The sequence below is a fragment of the Elaeis guineensis genome, chromosome 4 (assembly GCF_000442705.2).
Source record: "Elaeis guineensis isolate ETL-2024a chromosome 4, EG11, whole genome shotgun sequence".
NCBI classification, from domain to species: Eukaryota; Viridiplantae; Streptophyta; class Magnoliopsida; order Arecales; family Arecaceae; genus Elaeis; species Elaeis guineensis.
The window spans coordinates 10,134,852-10,150,597 of record NC_025996.2 but is presented as its reverse complement, the minus strand read 5'-3'; the positions used below and the strand labels follow the sequence as shown (position 1 = coordinate 10,150,597).

The 15,746-nt window shown below is 38.0% G+C and overlaps 2 protein-coding genes across 3 annotated transcripts; one reads left to right on the top strand and one right to left on the bottom strand.

Annotated features, from left to right (window-relative positions):
* Positions 1-1,798: 1,798 nt before the first annotated feature.
* Positions 1,799-3,289, bottom strand: LOC105037093 (uncharacterized). The gene has a single exon (XM_073255495.1). It carries the CDS (start codon positions 3,287-3,289, stop codon positions 2,168-2,170), a length of 1,122 nt encoding a protein of 373 aa, XP_073111596.1. The 3' UTR covers positions 1,799-2,167.
* Positions 3,290-8,640: 5,351 nt separating this feature from the next.
* On the top strand, positions 8,641-14,870 carry LOC105043981 (transmembrane 9 superfamily member 2). 2 transcript variants are annotated; one of them, XM_073255494.1, is made up of 8 exons: positions 8,641-8,964; positions 9,053-9,257; positions 10,059-10,099; positions 10,220-10,802; positions 10,891-11,028; positions 11,114-11,270; positions 11,351-11,835; positions 13,747-14,381. In XM_073255494.1, the coding sequence occupies exons 2-8, from the start codon at positions 9,115-9,117 to the stop codon at positions 13,931-13,933; spliced, it is 1,734 nt and encodes a 577-aa protein (XP_073111595.1). In that variant the 5' UTR covers positions 8,641-8,964; positions 9,053-9,114; the 3' UTR covers positions 13,934-14,381. The 2 variants fall into 2 exon arrangements, with proteins under 2 accessions (XP_073111595.1, XP_019705818.2); XM_019850259.3 differs by lacking the exon at positions 13,747-14,381 and adding an exon at positions 14,390-14,870 and having other exon boundaries at positions 8,644-8,964.
* Positions 14,871-15,746: the final 876 nt, after the last annotated feature.

Genomic DNA, 15,746 nt, shown 5'->3' with positions numbered 1-15,746 from the left:
CTAACCCCTCGCATATTGGCTAAGGGGTGAGAGACTATAGATATGTCCACACTGATTAGCTTGGCTAGTTTGTTGGGTCGAATTACTAGTGCAATCAGAGACCCTCTTTTTTTTTTTTGGAGGGGGGAGGGGGGGGTGACCCCTTAGGTGATTTCATTCAACAGTCTGCATCACACAATCTGCTAGATCCTTCCCCCTTTGAATAATGGCAAATTAGCATGGTCGAGAGGGAGAAGACAAGGTAGAGTTACAATATAAATTGACAACATGTTGGGCTAGCGAAAAAGCATACATATTTGGGGTACAAGGAAAATAAGATACTTGACCTGGACGCAATTCTTAGAGGAGACATGCAATTGGCAAGTATTTGCCTTAAATGCCAAGGAGACTCTATACAGGCCTCTAACAGCAGCTGAACAATGGACAATGAATCTCCTTCTACTATAGTCTAGAGAAATTTATATGTTTCAATAACGAAAGGCCATTTTTGAAAGCTTAAGCTTCTGCTTCCTCAATGAAGCATGGAGGATAATGGGTTGCTTGACCAATAATGTGGTTCCCATTGCAATCACTTACTATCGCCCCAATAGTAGAGCCCACACATTAGAAGTGGCATCAACATTAGCCTTAACCAAAAGGAGGGGCATTACAAAGATCATTTGAGCTGAGACTAACAGATGAGCATGCTCTTGAACTTATATGGAGCATAGATCTTGGCTGTAGACATGATAGTTGCTGATTTTCAATTTTAGCAATTATTCACAATATGAAGTCAGAAGAGGTTGACATCCTCAAAGACCTTCAAGATTCTAGCCTTCCAAATATGCCATAAAATAGTAGCAACAGATATTAATAGAGAGCAATCAATCTTATCCTTAAGACAAGGTGAATCTAACTATAGGAGTAGGACACCAATTTTTAAATGTCCTGGATGATCCTTGAGTGTGAATAGTGAGAGGACAGGAGAATCAAACTGTTCAAGCAAAATCACACTCAAAGTATGGATGCTCATATGCTTCTAATACTAGGAAGCACATTGGACAAGTGGAATCAAAAGCAGGGAATCTTGTGAATCTCAGTTTTAGCAGGAACTACCTTATCAAGTCATCTCCAAATAACAAGAGTTATGCAAGAATCTTATTCCTTGATTTTCCACAACATCTTCTACACAGGGTCTGCTATTTGAACATGCGAGCAAGAGGCAATATTAACAATTTCTTTGTCAAGAATTTTAAGAGGATGATGAAATTAAGCATGTTAAAGCATAAGATGGTACTTTAATGAGTATGTTCGCACATGAGAGAGGGGGAGGGAGGGAGGGAGGGAGAAGGGGGAAAGGAGAGAGAGAGAGAGAGAGAGAGAGGGATATCAAGGTCATGAACGCATATGATAAATGATCACTGAACAACGTCATAAGAGTTTTATATTCATTCTGTATATCCTATCCAGATGATGGTCCAGAGTTCCAAATTCCAACTAAACCATAACATCCTAGCCTAAGCATTTCAGTCTTCTATTGTGCAAACCAAATATGGCCTATCTTATACTCATCTCCACCAAAATAATTTCTCTTAAGAAAAAGGGGCTCAGTTTCAGTTGAATTAATATGAAAACATTCCAATAAGCATTCTGCAGTGTCTTTGCTTCTCTCTCTCTCTCTCACACACACAGTGGGAAAAGTGTAGGAAGTAAAGGAATTTTAGTAGTTTAGATTATCAGCGAATTGCTTAATGCCACAATAAAATGCATTCATGCCCAAGTGTATTTTTCAAATAACAACAACATTGGCATCCGATCATAGACTAGTAAACTGCAGATGTCCTTCATGCTTAGCACTCATGGCAAGTACCACGAAAAGGAATAGCACATCCCACAATTTCCCAAAAATTTTGTATCCAAATGCAACATTATAAACTTCTTTCCTTCTACTATAACTGCATTTTGATTGTTTAAACGAAGGACTTGCTGGTAGTTCAAAGATCAACAAAAACATCAGCTGTCATATCCTAAACCTATACAAGTTCCATGCTACAGATTGCCAGAAGATGAACAATCAGAAGTCTTTATGCTCAATTCAATTAAAATAACAACCTATAGATATTCAGAAATAACTGCAAGGGTGCTACAGAAGATCTTCTTTCAAGCAAACCAATGCTTTGGCATGCCATCAGAGTCCAAAAAACAGACCTGGATACACCCAGATAGGCGAAGGCCAATGCGGCTGAGGTTGGGTATCAATCAAATGTGTAAAGGAGCCAGAGTGAATCGGCTTACCATCCGGATAGTACCCTCTCCAAGTCTTGCCATCTAAAGAATACCGCTTCCAGCATACGCAATCGGGACCTGCCAAATAGATGCAGTTACTCCTCCCTCCCCAGCTGCCTGGATTAGCACACGACACAGGGCATTTCCCCCCGAAGTCGATGAACAAAGAGAAGTCCCCCAGATTCTCGACTTCTACCCAGACCATCCTCCCAAAGTCCAATCTATACACATCCATCCTTGTGGTCCGCATGAGGACTAATAGCAGCTCTCCACCGCACTCCACCAGCCGAGGACGAAACTCCCAACCGTCTTTAGCCGGTGGGAGCCGAAGCCCTCCCACTTTCAACATCTCCACACTGAAATCGGGATCGAAATCAAAAGCAAGAAGCTTTGCTCCGTGATCTACAGCAAAGATCCGGCCTTTGAAGCTGAGGACATGGGCGAGGTATGACACGAACGGTTGCAGGCGGAGCTTGGCCCACCCGGGATAGGGATCGCCGAGTCGGCAGCACAAGAGAGCGTATCGGGAGTAGAAAAGGAGGATGCGGCAGTCGGGGGAGGAAGGCGGGGCCGTGAGGGCGGCGTAGTAGTAGGTATAGCGGTCGGGGGGGAGAGTCGGGGGGTGGATCTCAGCGCCGGTGAGGACGTCGGCGAGCAGGACCTCACGGCGGCGGAGGAGGAGGAGGTGGCCGTGAGAGTAGCCGAGGCAGGGGGTGGCGAGGGTTTCATCGGGGAGAAGGGATTTGAAGGAGATGGAAGGGTGGTCGAGGGCGTGGAGGCGGAAGGCGGAGGCGGTGGTGTGGGGGGAGAGTTGGGAAAGGCGGCGGTGAGATTGGGAATATGGCGTGAAGAGGAGGAGAGGGGGGCGGCAAGAGAGGTAGATTTCGGGGGCGACGGAACGGAGGAACGAGCGCCAGGCGCGGCAGACGCCGGCGAAGGAGAAGAGGTCAGGGAGGGAGGGGAGGGAGAGGAGGACGGAGAAGAGGGCGAGATTGGGGAGCTCCTCCCAGTTTCGGCTCTCCATCATCACTTCTGAGAGATTGCAAGACGACAGGAAACGGCCAGATTCTAAAATTAGGTCCATCCAATTTTTCGGATTGCGTTTGAATTTACTGTATTCGGACACAATTTGATCCGATCCAAATTTAATATTGAGCCCGAATCGGATTCAAAATTTTTAGATTGGGATCACATTATATATGAATCTGATTCGACCCAAATGATCTAATGAGATGGACTTTTTGATTATAGATTCGATCTGATCTAATCCGATTTTCAATTGGATTGTATCTGGGTCTAATATTAAGACCCAATCAAGAGACTGGGTTGGATCGGAATCACTCATGACCCAGTGCGATCTGACCCATTTGCACTTCTAACTGCAGACAGTGTACAAAATTTAACGTGGAGTGCACCGCCTCGTCCGATTGATTCACGTAGTCAACACTTTCCAATATGCATTTAATGTCTGCAGGTCAATTTTTTTATTTAAAAATTTTATATAACAAAAATATTTCTGTCTTTTAGAAAAAATTATGATATCCTATGGCATAATATAGCCTAGGATGTCATAATATGACCTAAGATATCATAATATGAGATAAGTATTTTTGTCCAACTACTTTCCAATGTGCATTTAATGTCTATGGATCAACTTTTTCGTTTGAAAATTTTAAATGACGAAAATACTCCTATTCTTTAGAAAAAATTATGATATCCCGTGCATATTATAGATGCAGGATATTATAATATAAATATAAAATATCATAATTTTTTTAAAAGATAAGGGTATTTTCGTCATACAATTTTTAAACGAAAAAACTGATGTGCAAACATTAAATGTGCATTGGAAAGTGGTACTATATAGACCAATTGGATGAAATGGTGCACTTCATATCAAATTTTCTACATCGCCTGTAGTGTACAAAATTTTTTGCATATGATGAATGACTTGATAGCTACAGCGAACGTTGTAGCTAACTAGATGGGCCCAATAATTATCTACAACCTAAGCAATTCTCATCCTCCATGAGAAAGTCTTTGATACTACCCCATTTTATTGATCCACATAACTATCGCTTTTCAACATGTATTTAATATCTGTAATTCTATTTTTTAATTTAAAATTTTGAATGATAAAAATATTTTTTTTCTTTTGAAAAAAATTATGACATCCTGTGATAATATTATGACATCCTGCAGTTATATTATGACTTCTTGTACAACAGTAAGTTATAATTTAGCCATATGATATCATAAGAAAGAGAGAAATATTTTTATCATTTAAAAATTTTATAAATTTTTAATAATAAAAATATCTTTTTTTTAAAAATTTTTGAAATAAAATTATAACTTTCTATTCTTAGAAAGTCAAAATTTGACTGTAGGATGTCATAATATGATCACAAGATGTCATAATTTTTTTTTTAAAAAAAATATTTTTATCATTCAAAATTAAAAAAAATAAAATTATGAATATTAAATATGTATTGAAAAATGACGGTTAAATGGCTCAACAAGATAGAATAATGCATTTTTTCCATGTGCACAAAAAATTACTAATTCTCCATGGCTACTCCCTTTGGTTATTTCTTCAGCTCCCCCAAACCCTCCTCTCTTTGTTACAATATATATATTTGGTTGAACCAGGTCATGCCCCTTTTTCTTCATCAAAATCCAATTTATTGAATTGGTGATCTCCGGAAAAATTTCCCAAGCTCTTGCGAGCTCCCCCAATCACAACCTTAGTACGGAATATTGAATTCCTTTTTATCCAAATAGAAAGGCTTAATTATCAAAAAAAATCTGAATTATTTGGGATTTTAAATTTCAATCTAAATTTTAATTTACCACAATCACATCATCCAACTCTTAAATTAATTCGATTCCGGTCCTAGCTATAAATTTCATGTCTGCTATTATGAAATTGTCATGTCACATGCTTACATGGAAAGAGAATGATATGGAAAAAAAACGTCCTACAATCCTTCTCTTATCTTTTTTATCCTCTCTCGACTAAGACTTTTTATTTTCCTAAATCCATCCTTCCTTCCCATCCAACGGTTGAAAATGAACTTCAACTATACTCCTGTAAGAAAGAGAGAAAAGAGAGTTTGGAAGAAATAACAATAGGAGAGTTGGGACAGTGAGAAATCCGGGATGAAAAGATTATGAGTTATGAAAAAAAACCTAAGTTAAACCCTAATGTAACATAAAGAAATTACTTTTATTATCACAATGGATGATCAATCACCACATGCTACTACTTCTCACCGAAGGAAAAACCACCACTCTCATGGGTGTCGATGGTATTCACTTGTCAGAAATTGCACAAAAATTAAAATTCAAAATCCTAATCAAAGGATGAAAATGAAGAACAAAACCTTATGCACATCATCCCCTATGTCGCATAAGCATATCACATGATATTACATGCTAATTTCATATAATTGGGGTTTTGAATAAGACGATCTTTGCATTTTAAATTTTTATCTTTTTTTTATTTAAAAAAATATTTAAAAAGTCAAATAAGAGGTGTTAAGCTTTTTATCATTCTGGCGTCGAGCTATTTTTTCGCAGGACTTCCCCTACGGTATCATCACCACGGCAGAGTTTAACCATCAAATTCGAGAAGCAACTGGACGAATTGTATGTGCCAATTGCCATTTAGCTAATAAGCCCGTGGATATTGAAGTTCCGCAAATCGTGCTTCTTGATACTGTATTTGAAGTAGTTGTTCGAATCCCTTATGATATGCAACTAAAACAAGTTCTTGCTAATGGTAAAAAAGAGACTTTAAATGTAGGGGCTGTTCTTATTTTACCCGAGAGATTCGAGTTACCCCCCCATCGTATTTCTCTTGAGGTGGTAGGTAGATGGAATTCATAGTCTGAATCCGAGTGAAACTAATTTAAAAGTTGGATAATTTAATTATATTAAATTAGAGTTTATAATAAAATTAAAAACTTTCAAATAATTCAAAATTTTTTTCATAAGCAAGTCTTATCTATTTGAGTAAAAAAGAATTGGACATCACATACACACAAAGGTGGTGATTGGAGGAGCACATAAGGGCATGGGAATTTTTTCTGTAGGTCACTGATTCAATAAATCAGATTTTAATGAGTAAAAAAAGGGCATGGTTGTTAGTTTTCACTCTGTACATTAAAAATAAAATTAGATAAACTGATCAAAATTAAAATATTTAAATAAAATCTACTATATCCTCTGATTGTCCTGCTGCGTGGCATCACGCCCTCCCTTCTCGCCTCGTACCTCAACTTGCATGGCTTTGTAACATTGCATTTGAATCTTCAAATGAATGAGCTGTGACTAATTCAATGATCAAGAAAAGCGTCTCCCTCACATAAAAGTACGCATATTTTCCGATTAGGGACTGTCCCTATGCTGAATTATTTTGGACTTATCAGAGAACATAATTATAAAGAGAGAATCATGAAGCAGAGCCATGAATATATTTGGTCATCCATTCTTACAGGCCGAAGTTGGCCAACATGCATGCTAATGCTCTCAGGATGATAAAAATATGGTCGAGCAAACGTAGATTGTTTAAGGCCAAATGTAATTGACTTGCAAATCAGATAAAGAGGTGGATGCATGGTTTGGAAAATTTGTTCATTTCCACCTGCACAATTCTCCATCTATACACAAATCCTCACTCCCATGACCAAATTCCATGAATCAGACATAGGTCGTGCCAAACTATAATTGATCACGTTGATTGTTGGAATATTTCAATGTTCCAAGATTATCGAATTTGCTAGATGTTGTGGGGTCACATCTCGGCCTAATCCTCGATATCTATCTTCGGACATCATCCTCGGCTAATAGCCGACAACTTGATTGGACTATTTCCAACCCTTTGATCGGCCCCAAGCCGACGACTTTCAAAATCCCAAAGACATTGAGTTGTTATAAGAAGAACGTGGACCGATGTTACCTTTTTTAAATTTAGGACGGTTACGATGAAACTCTTGAAGATTATTTTAAAATGTGATACATAAATTAATATCATTAATTGACCACTACCTATGCGGACATCGTGGATCATGATTTTCCATATTATTGAATATTAAAATAATATATTCTTCGCCTTCTATAAAAAGAAAATAAAAAGGATCCTTCGATAAGTTCTTCTTACTAATTCTTCCTTACTGTTCCCAAAGTTTCGATTAATTTAACCATCAGAGATTTCTCCATTAGAAAATCTTCGATGAACAAATTTTTATTTCAGATCTTGAGAGCAACCGATAATCCTTGAATTATTGTCGATCATCGATCTATTTCTCAGACAAACGTTGACCTCCGCTACTTCTTTTCGATCTAGAGCTTTGCCTTGCGGCAATACTGGATATATGTCATCATCTAATTGACAAATTGAGCTATCATGCGAGATTAGGATGTCACCCATGCTTCACAGTAGATGAGGTGCGATCGATGGAGCCGCAGGTGAGGGCGACGACCGACAAAGCCGCAGGGGAGGGGGGAGGTGAGGGGCAAGGGGAGCCACGATCGACGAAGTCGTGGAGGGAGGAGGTGGGATTTTTTTTTTCCCTATGGACTGCACAGTCTCTACTAACTGTGCCTCCCCCCATGTGGTCCATGGAAAAAGAAAAAAACCCCTCCACGGCTTTGCCGGCTATTGCGTCCCACCCCTGCATCTCCATCGGCTGCGCCTCACCTGCTGCAAGGGATCTAGAAGGATTTCAAGTAAAAAAAAAGAAAAAAAAGAGATCTGTGGGAAGGAGAGCACCTACAAAAGATTGAAGGGGAGAGCCCGATGTCGGTGAGGATCGGGAGGAGAGTGATAACAGAGATTGATGGAAGAGCACAGAGGACATCGACTTCTCTTTTTCATAGATATGTGGAAAGAAAATCATTTGATGGAGATTGGAAGGGATGGCCAATATCGATGACAATGGGGAAAAAGGTGATGTGGCAGATCGCGATGAGGAATCTAGAAGGTTTCAAGCAAAAAAATAAAAAAAAAAATTGTGAGAACTGCGAAAGAGATAGAGAAAATTTGAGAGGATTCGAAAACGATTCGATGAAAAAAAAATCAAAATATATAAAAAAAATTAAAAATATATATATATTCCTCCTGCATCTGATGTGTGTGTACAGTAAACTCTGATGCATTATATGTCAAGTGGTACGTAGGGAGAGTGGAAAAATATGCTTTAATGTATAGGATAGGTTTTTCTTGAGGCGGGAAATTTGAGACATGTCAATTACGATTTTCCTCGTTTGTAAATATGCATCATTCACGAGTGCCTGGTAAAATGACTATATCTTGGCCGTCCGATTAGCATAAAAGGACAGATCAACATGAAAACTAGGTACCATATAATCCGATCTAAATATTCTCCCACCAGCAACAAGACAAAAGAAATGGGTTTCTATTTTAATTCCTCCATTCTTGCATCTTCTTATTCCTCCGCTATCTAATCTCCAGAATCCCCTCTTTCGCTTTTCCAACTGGTCGTCAAGCTATCCATTCCCGTGATCCCATTTCTCTGTGCCTCCCTTACCAACACTCAGATCTCAAAGTCTGGTCTCACTACTCTCCACAAATCCTAGGTTCCTCAAATCAAAACCAACCTTTTTTGAGGAAAGATCCCACCGTTGTCTGTAGATCTTGAAGTCATTGCCCCTTTTGAAAGCAGGGCCTGCTTAGAGGTGAGATTTTTGGTAATCTTTGTGCTTTCCGTGAAAAAAGATGGTATGTTGGGATAAATGGGGGCTCTTAACTCTGTTGTTCTTTCAGATCCGTAGAAGAGCGGTAAGGATTTGGTTTTGTTTTCTGGAAAAGTACAAAATTTGAAAGAGATGAAGATACAATGGGCAGTTCTGCTGGTCCTGTTGTTGGTTTGTGATTGGAGAGTTAAAGCGGATGGGTCGGATCACAGGTATAAGGAAGGAGATCGTGTCCCTCTGTATGCCAACAAGGTGGGACCTTTTCACAACCCAAGGTAATGTGAGGATCTGGATGACTGATTCTATGGTTTGCTCTAATTTTAAATGCAATTTAAGTTGTCGTTTAATGAGATTGTTTGTCTACGTTTGAACCTTCTGTTCCTTTTTGAGGTCTTCACTTTTTTTTTTTTTTTTTTTAATTATCATCGTAAATTTGATTCTTGACTTTTTGCGTTAGGGTTTTTCCCAATATGATATTTCTGTGGCGTGAATTACTGAGATATGTACCTGGTCAATTAGTTTTCTATTTGTTGTTTATATGAAACAGATCTCTTGTTTGTTTGTTGATTCGTTAGGAATTGTACATTGCTAATGCTTGATTCATGATTGATTTTATATTGATACATTATTTTGATATTTTGCTGTTGGTATTGCTTATACTGTGAATTTTGCAACTATTAATTTGTTGTTATAAAACTGAATCAAGTATCATATATACTGCCAATATGCCTTCTCTTATGTCATTCTAGTTGACCGAGATATGATACTTTTCTGCCATGACATTTCGGACATTGCACGCTTGCAAATTTCATTCCTTCTAATGTTTTTGTTAGTGGCTTGGTTCTAGAGTATATTGCCATCATCATCCCATTGTTATGCAATCACCCATTTAAAAGGGTCCCATTACAAGTGAATGAAAGAGTCTCAAGTGCTATTGCATACTTCAGTATGCATTCTGTTGTTTGTCTCAAAAGCTAGTTTGAAGGATCTTTGCTCTATAATATGTTTATGTGAGATTAATATCATCTTTTTAACCTGTTTTCTACCTGACAAGGAATTTCTTTGTGCATCTGCAGTGAGACATATCGTTACTATGATTTGCCATTTTGTTCACCAGGTATGCTGAATGCTTAGATTTGACCTTGAAAAGTTGCTAATGCAGCTGAACTTTCTCTTGTTAAAAGGCTCTTTCTTCATTGTTTGTCTGGTTTCTGTACTCTCTTTTAAATTATTACAGATCACGTGATTGAGAAGAAGGAAGCACTTGGAGAGGTTCTAAATGGTGATCGTTTGGTTGATGCACCATATGAGTTGAACTTTCGGGAAGACAGAGAGTCGACAACTATTTGTGAAAAATCCTTGTCAGAAAAAGATATCGCAAAGCTTAGAAATGCAGTTGCAAAAGACTACTACTTTCAGATGTACTATGATGACTTGCCCTTTTGGGGATTCATTGGGAAGGTTGACAAGGACAATCTTGACCCAAGCGAGTACAAATACTTGCTATTTAAACACATCCACTTCGATATTTTCTACAATGATGACCGTGTTATAGAAATAAGTGTCCAAACTGACCCAAATTTAACTGTGGATATTACGGAGGATAAGGCAGTTGATGTCATGTTTGCATACTCTGTGACATGGAAAAATACTGATATTCCTTTTGAGAAAAGAATGGAAAAATATTCAAAATCTTCTTCACTGCCCCAACACCTAGAGATCCATTGGTTTTCTATAATTAATTCATGTGTAACAGTCCTTCTTCTAACTGGGTTTCTGGCTACAATTCTCATGCGTGTGCTCAAGAATGACTTCGTTAAGTAAGAACCATGGATGATTTTTTTTAACCTTTTTGTATTTTGCTCCTTTACTTGTTCTGATGTAGTTCAACCCTTTTTTTGTGCAAAGATACTCGCATGATGAAGAATCTCTTGAAGACCAAGAAGAAACTGGATGGAAGTATATTCATGGGGATGTCTTTCGATTTCCAAAGTACAAGTCCTTGTTTTCAGCTGTTATTGGATCTGGAACTCAGCTCTTAACCCTGTAAGAACCTCTTTTTTGCTTTTATATATCCTCTCTTTTTTGGTACAATCTAATACTTTCCTTCTTGCCCCCTTCTTGCCATTAGTGCAATGTTCATCTTCCTCCTTGCACTAGTTGGAGTGTTCTATCCTTACAACAGGGGAGCTCTCTTCACAGCTCTGGTTGTCATATATGCTCTAACCTCTGGTATTGCTGGTTACATAGCTACCTCCTTCTATAAGCAACTAGAAGGGACCAACTGGGTAAGAGGTTGCTTCATTATTCTTTAATAATGCTAAGCTTTCTGGATAAGTTATTACTATTTTTTTGTTTAATATTGCAGGTGAGGAATTTGTTATTGACAGGCTGCTTGTTCTGTGGGCCGCTGTTCTTAACATTTTGCTTCCTTAATACTGTTGCCATTGCATACAATGCAACTGCGGCCTTACCTTTCGGTACTATCCTTGTGATTCTTCTCATATGGACACTGGTAACTTCTCCTTTGCTTGTGTTGGGTGGAATTGCTGGTAAGAACAGCAAGACAGAATTCCAAGCTCCATGCCACACCACAAAGTATCCTAGAGAAATTCCTCAGTTACCATGGTACAGAGGGACTGTTCCTCAGATGGCAATGGCAGGATTTCTTCCTTTCAGTGCAATCTACATTGAGCTGTACTACATATTTGCTAGTGTGTGGGGTCACAAAATTTACACCATATACAGCATCCTTTTTATTGTTTTCATCATTCTCATCATTGTTACCGCATTTATCACGGTGGCATTGACATATTTCCAGCTTGCTGTTGAGGACCATGAATGGTGGTGGAGGTAGAACTATGAACTTGAATAATTTCACCTTTTCATCTTTTGGATATTTACATTACAGATAACATTGCATGCTGGCATTCTTTGTTTGAAAGATCTTTGGTATTAGTGATTAAATCTATTTCTTGATATGCCATTCATTGCAGTTGCCTGTATGCATGCTTTCCTAATTCACTTAAATGTCTTGTAGAACCAGAAAAAGTTGCTGATTATCTTATCTTCCTTACTTTCTCAGCTTTTGCTGCCTTATTTCTTTAGATGTTTTTTCAACAACCTTTTTCTTACCAAGTAGTTATACTTCATGATGTCATGTTGAACGGTAACCTCAACATTGTACTCCATTATTGTTGATTACCAATAGCTACACTTTCATGATTAATATACAAGTTCTTGATCATATTATAAATGGAAAGCTAATTAAATGTATGTGCTAAATGTGCTTCTATGACACCTTAAGTGGGATTTTAGCTTATAATTTTAAAATATCACCTCAAAAAGAAAATCTTTAAATTTTTAGATAGAATTTATTAAACTTGGAATTAACTGTTTATCTATTAAACTAGGAGGGTAAATTCTATAAGTGGTTGTCTTAGAGACTTGAGATCAAATTCTGCCTTTGTTCCAGGGAGCGAGGGGTATGAGTGTCATGGGATAGCCTACCCACTTAAGATGTAGTCCAAAATTGCCTCTCTGCCACATCAAACCTTCCCTGTGAAGAAAGAAAGGAAAAGAAACTATGTGAGTGTGTGCACGCACACCCACATACACACACACCCAAAAAGAAGAAGAAGAAGAAGAAGAAGAGACTTTTGGTTGTTAAAAGCACTCAAGATACTAAAAAAAAGAAATATGAAGAAACATGGAGGGAGGACAAATGCATGATTTTGTCAAACCTAGGCAATGTTGAAAAACATATGCACAATGGAGGTTGCTTACTTGATTCTCTAGAAGTTTGAAATGTTACATATTGAGAAATGGAGGTCGCTGGACCCAAAATGAGCTAGACGTGAAAGGAAGAGATACAACAGAGTGTGATGAGAAGGCATGACCTTAGATGGAGCAAATGGAGTGAAATTTTGAAACTGAACAAATTGATTAGAAGATGTTGTTGTTTGCTACAAGACTTCATATCTGAGAAAATAAGATGCTTGACTTGGACATGTATCATTTTTCGAGGTTTCAGATCCACAATTGGCAACTACACAACCACTGCAGCTTGTTAATCAGCTGCAGAGATCCACTTTTATGTAAATCTTTGGACCCCCTGTTTCCACACACACACACACACACACACACACACACACGTAAGATATCTAAGCCCTGTATGCTTACAGGAGTGTCAAGAATGTAAATAAATTCAGATAATAAAGACTGTACTAGAAGGATCACGTAAAGTGTTCTTAGTATCTATTGAGCATTTGGATGTGGAGCCCAAGGAGCACTCCAAGGCAGACTAACAACAAATATAGTAGTGAGACTGAAACTGAAGTATCAGGCTTGGAGAACAAGTAGTTGCACTTATATGGTCAATAAAGAAGAGTAACCATTTCAATGGCTGCAAAGTTCGAAGATGTGTATTAGTTTGGTGGGAAGGCATTGAGCTATTATATCATCCTTAGTTTATGCATTATGTGGTTAGAGAGTGAACAGAGAGGGGTTTCTTCAAGTGGTGTATCAAGAATGAAAGATAATTGTAAACAAATGAGCACAAAAGTTGTTTTTTCTGTTATTAGTGAATACTCAGGTGAGATCGCTCAAGTATGCTCATTCACAACCATTTGCCAAGAAAAGCCAGAATACTTCATCTATTCTTTTCTTGTCTCAACCCAAATAATTCAAATAGGTTGCATTGCAATCTTTTCTGGGATATCCTCCATACATGAATTTACTTTGTATTATAATCCATGTTCACAGCCACTCTAGCTGGAATTGTGGAAATATGTGGCAGATGATTGAAAGGCTGAGAGAAATTCATAAAGATGATCACCCTCTGACAATTATTTTTCAATTCCATCCTGCCAGCTTTTGCTCAAGCTTATGTTCCTTGATGCTCAAATTTTCCTTAGGAAAGCAGGAATGCCATGTGCTTCAAGGTTGCTGACCTCAAGTCATTTCTACATTGTTTATATCCATCTTCTTTTCTCCCTCAGGCTGGAGCACTAAAATTAACATGTTAATGTTACTCAGCTTGTTTATTTCCATATTCTATTCTATATTGTTTATTTCCATATGCTATTCTCCCACAGTAATCTGGAACAGTCAAGGATAAAATGAAGGTTCTGAGTCATATTCAACGTTTTGCATGTTTGACATTATGGTAATATGCTACAGCGTGAGCAATTTTTCATTGTTTCAAGGCAGTACTATCATTGGATTATATTCAGAACATAAGTTCTTTATGATTTATGAGCCCTTAAAGCTTTTAAAGAGTCAATAGCAAACTGAGAAAGAAGTATAATTGCATCAACACATGGTGTTAAGAACACATTGCTTATAAGGCAGCTATTTTTTTTTAATGGTTCAATTTCCTGGTTAAAACATTTAATATTGTATGCAGGTCTGTTCTTTGTGGTGGTTCCACTGGTATATTCATCTTCTTCTACTGCTTATACTACTATCATGCAAGATCAGATATGTCTGGTTTTATGCAGACATCGTTCTTTTTTGGTTACATGGCTTGCATCTGCTATGGCTTCTTCCTCATGTTGGGGACCGTTGGATTCCGTGCTTCCTTGCTATTTGTGCAGCATATATATCGTTCGATCAAATGCGAGTAGATGTGCCTTGGCTACTCAATCTGAGTGCCTGATATTTTCAGTAACTTGAGTCATGTGGAAACCCATCTCCACTGAAGCTGCGTGGTGGCTGGCTGCTAGCTGATCATTCTTCAATTGTTAATACCAAGAAATATTCCTCAGCAAGGGCTAAATGATTTTGTTTATGATCACTATACCTTTGTTGCCTATGTTTGCCCTCCATACATGTTGTCGTTACATGACAAATTTCTAGTTGTGAAGATATGATAATGTTGTTCTTTAGACATCGTGTTATGCAAAATTAAGACCATTCTCTGCTGGTAAACAGTAGCTTTTTCTCTGGATTTATTAGTTAAAAACTCAAAAGCGTAACTTTTTAGCATTTCTACCATCATTAATGCCTCATACTTGACAATTCAGCCCTCTCCTCTGTTGATTCACTTAGGTGATTAAAATTCATAAGTAGCCTAGAAATAATCAAAACCAAACCACCTGCATCGTCCTCATCATCCAAACCAATGGTTCTAGCTTTTGGTCTCTGGGGCTTAACTTGACTCGTGTGGGAGAAACAAACAAAGAGGGGGGAAAAATGTAGATCAATAATTGCCAGATCAGCCTAGTTTATATGACAATATTCTCATCAGAAAACTGTGGCACTAGAAGCCGTGAACAAACAAAAGTCCCTTCGTGCAGATCCTTGGGCCTTAAGGAATTGGGGCACATTTGATGGAGACGGGGAGTTTGACTTGAGATTATTGGAAACGAGAATAAATAACTTCCATCCCAGCTGATTAATTTAAGAGAGTTCCATCCGTGTTTCAATTTTATGAAAATATTCGAATCTCCCAAAATCCAATACAAACTTTCTTCAAGCATTCAAATCTCATTTTATTTTGATTTCAATCTATTGGATTGGAACCACAAAACAACACTCTCTGAAAATGCCATACGTGAAGAAATCCTTGCAAAGAGATAAAATGGAGGCTCATTTTTTCTGTGCTGTGAAGTTCTTTTGGATGATCAGAGATATTTCTGACTTACATACGCCATCTGTGACAGAATCACGGAGCTGCAAACGATACAGCTAACTCTGATGTACCAAAGGAGTAAAAAGCTTGAGTCATCCCTGTCTTATTAAGCTAATTTTTGAGACATCTG

Coding starts and splice junctions, on each gene's coding strand:
- LOC105037093 (XM_073255495.1), bottom strand. CDS start 3,289: ATGGAGAGCCGAAACTGGGAGGAGCTCCCCAATCTCGCCCTCTTCTCC.
- LOC105043981 (XM_019850259.3), top strand. CDS start 9,115: ATGAAGATACAATGGGCAGTTCTGCTGGTCCTGTTGTTGGTTTGTGAT. Junction 9,258..10,058: donor GGACCTTTTCACAACCCAAG/GTAATGTGAGGA, acceptor GTGCATCTGCAG/TGAGACATATCGTTACTATG. Junction 10,803..10,890: donor CTCAAGAATGACTTCGTTAA/GTAAGAACCATG, acceptor TTTTGTGCAAAG/ATACTCGCATGATGAAGAAT.